The sequence below is a fragment of the Mus musculus genome, chromosome 9, assembly GCF_000001635.26.
Source record: "Mus musculus strain C57BL/6J chromosome 9, GRCm38.p6 C57BL/6J".
NCBI classification, from domain to species: Eukaryota; Metazoa; Chordata; class Mammalia; order Rodentia; family Muridae; genus Mus; species Mus musculus.
The window spans coordinates 39,613,234-39,616,565 of NC_000075.6; the positions used below are offsets into that span (position 1 = coordinate 39,613,234).

Below are 3,332 nucleotides of genomic sequence, written 5' to 3' on the forward strand. Positions count from 1 at the left end.
CTCTTTCTTTAGTTAACCTTTGATTCACTGAGGCCAAACTTACTGCCTCCAGACTCAGTAGGGAGTCCTTACCAAAAAGTGCACCCTAACCAGGTGTGTTCTATCTACACGCACTCCTGAATATCAATTAATCAAGCATTTTTTCCTGCATGATGTATCTAGTATTGTGTAATGATGGGTATTGTTTCATAACCATGAACAGGCCAAGAGACTGACTTTAGATTTTATCACAAATGATGATTAGCATATTAATGTTGAATTTATTATATTTATTCTGCTTCATTGTTTTCATGTATAGTTGACAGTTGTTTCCACCAAGACCACCTCTGAAGATAATGGATAATTACACACTACTCAATGAATTCATTCTTCTCGGAATACCCCAGACACAAGGACTGGAGACTTTACTCTTTGTGGTGTTCTTATTCATATACTTCTTCACCTTGCTCGGAAATTCACTCATCTTTACAGCAATCATTTCTTCATCTACCCTTCACACACCTATGTATTTCTTCTTGGGACTTCTATCCGTTTTTGACATGTTGTTCCCATCAGTAACCTGTCCCAAGATGCTATTTTATCTTTCTGTAAGGAGTCCAGCCATCTCTTACAAAGGATGTGCCGCCCAGCTCTTCTTTTATCACCTTCTGGGTTCTACTGAAGGATGCCTCTATTCTGTGATGGCCTATGATCGTTATGTTGCGATATGTCACCCACTGAGATACATGCTTATCATGAAGCCTGGAGTGTGTGTGAGCTTGGTAATAATAGCTTGGTTAGTGGGCTGTCTTCATGCCACCATCTTGACCTCTTTAACCTTTCAATTAGTCTACTGTGCATCCAACCAAGTGGACTATTTCTTCTGTGATCTTCCTGCAGTTTTACCCCTGGCTTGTACTGACAGTAAGTTGGCCCGGAAGGTGGGTTCCATCAATGTTGGCTTTCTGGCTCTGATGCTTCTCTTCAGTGTTTGTGTCTCTTATGTACACATTGGGGTTGCCATTCTGAGGATCCGTTCAGCAGAGGGCAGGCAGAAAGCATTCTCCACCTGCAGTGCCCACCTCACTGCCATTCTCTGTGCCTATGGACCTGTAATCATCATCTACCTGCAGCGCACACCAAACCCTCTGCTTGGGGCTGTGGTGCAGATATTAAATAATATTGTCTCACCCATGCTCAACTCTTTAATATATTCATTGAGGAACAAGGAAGTGAAGAGATCCTTAAGGAGAGTTTTCCAGAATATAACATTTCATGGTCAGAAATGAATTGTACACTTAATGATGGTATACAAAACTTTATCTCTTAGCTTCTTCTTCCTTCAGCAGATGGGAACAAATACAGAGACCCTCAGCCAGATATTTACCAGAGAATAAGAGCCTTGGAACACTCAAACCTAAACAGGATATCTCTATCTAATTCCTCCCCTTTGGACTCAGAAAACCCAGAGGAAGAAGAGACAGAGTGTTAGAGCCGGAAGGCATGAGCAACACCACAGAAACAATGGCCACTAAATCAACATGAGCAAAAATCATATGAACTCACAGAGGCTTAGGCAGCAAGCAAACGGCCTGCATGGGTCTGCACCAGGTGCTCTGCTTGTTCATTATGGCTTCCAGTTTGGTGTTTTTATGGGTCTGCTGAATGTAAGAACCAGTGGGCCTCTGTTTTTTGTATCTTCTGTTGTGTTCTTTTCCTTGTGTTTGTATGTTTTGTTCCAAAGTGTTACTTGGTGTTTTGTATTAAATCTTATTTTATTTTATTATTTAAAAATGACCTAACATTTTTTTGCAACAGTAAGATGTTATATGGTCACACAATCTGCCCCAAATTACGTTAAATTTCCTGTCAATTTAAATTAAATTTGTTGTTTAGATTGCTTTGTTGTTTTGAAGAAATAGGAGTAGTTGTATTTTCTACTCCTGAATATGAACCCTTTAAAGAAAACAATCATCAAAGCACATAGAGATATTAAAAGACAACAAAACCTCAAAAAACCCCTCTCTGCAAATAAGATTTGCCTCTTAGTATAAACCTTTAATTCCAAGTTTTGAATAAATAAATAAATAAATAAATAAGCAGAAGATGAAATACCTGAACACATGTGGTACGCCTATAAAACTTTCTATGTTCTTCTGCCTCTACAAACCTTGCACTCCCCTAAGTAAATTCATAGCCAGCTACAGAGGTAAGTAGGCCTGAATTATGTTTAAGGAATCCAAGGGCATAGGAAGAAACAACAGAGAGGTTTCTGACATCTACAGTCCTCAGCACAGACATATGTCCTGGATGAAGATTGGAGACCGTTGTGATGCTATTCATCCCTCCGCTGTGTCAGATCAATCTCATGCCATACTTCCGCTTTACTTAGGAGGGGGTTACTCTGGATTTCTGCCCACAGGCATGTCAGTTCCCTGCTTATGGAAGAATAACATGGGGGGTTTATAAGACTTGGTATTGTCTGGTCACTGTGATGCCTTCTCATAATTATCATCGCCATACATGTACACATGTGTCCTCTGAAGTAAAATTTATCTTCTCTATGAAAGAGTTCTCAGTATTATAAATCTCAAATAACAGACACAAAATCTCACATGAATGGGCATTATGGACCTGAAACACATATCTTAGTTCACTAAGAAACTTCTGTTCCCAATTGCTCACCCCTCCAGGAGCTGACCTTCATGACGAGCTTAAAATACCCCATAATTTTTCCAGAGAGCTTTTGATATTACAAACTTCTTTGGGAACTGTCTTATAATACATACTGTGGACAGGTCCTGGATACACTCTGGCCTCACTGAAGACTCAATTTTCATATATGTGTTTGTTTGTTTTTTTCCTTTAGCAAAAGTAGTTAGAATCTGAACTCCTGCAACAGTCTATTGATAGTTAAACCTCAACTGGGCCAAGTCCAGTGCCTCCCTTCTTTGTATTGTGCTAGCAACTTGATGCTGATACAAAATGTAGTTTTTTGCTTGTCTATTTGTTTGTCTGTCTGTCTGACTATTTTCAGAGCATGGCTCTTTAGGATTTCTTCCTGGTTTTAGCATTCTTGAACCCAATTCTTCCAAGATAATGTTATCTCTGCTCTGACAAACTTGGCCTGTAGAATTAAGTTATTTGAAGAAGAATAGTCTTTGGGCTCCCCATGAAGATCTCCAATCTACAGGGCTAGCTGTCATGGTTTGTATATTCTTGGACCAGCGAGTGGCACCATTTGGAGGTATGGCCTTGTTGGGATAGGTGTGACCTGGTTTGAGTAGATGTGTCACTGTGGGTGTGGGCTTAAGACCCTCACCCTAGTTGCCTGGTAGTCAGTCTTCCACCAG

At 40.1% G+C, this 3,332-nt stretch overlaps 1 protein-coding gene across 1 annotated transcript; it reads left to right on the top strand.

Annotated features, from left to right (window-relative positions):
* The first annotated feature begins 335 nt into the window (after positions 1-335).
* On the top strand, positions 336-1,268 carry Olfr148 (olfactory receptor 148). The gene has a single exon (NM_146505.1). The coding sequence runs from the start codon at positions 336-338 to the stop codon at positions 1,266-1,268; it is 933 nt and encodes a 310-aa protein (NP_666716.1).
* The last annotated feature ends 2,064 nt before the right edge of the window (positions 1,269-3,332 follow it).

Excerpts from the sequence above, each read along its gene's own strand:
- Olfr148 (NM_146505.1), top strand. The coding sequence starts at position 336 with ATGGATAATTACACACTACTCAATGAATTCATTCTTCTCGGAATACCC.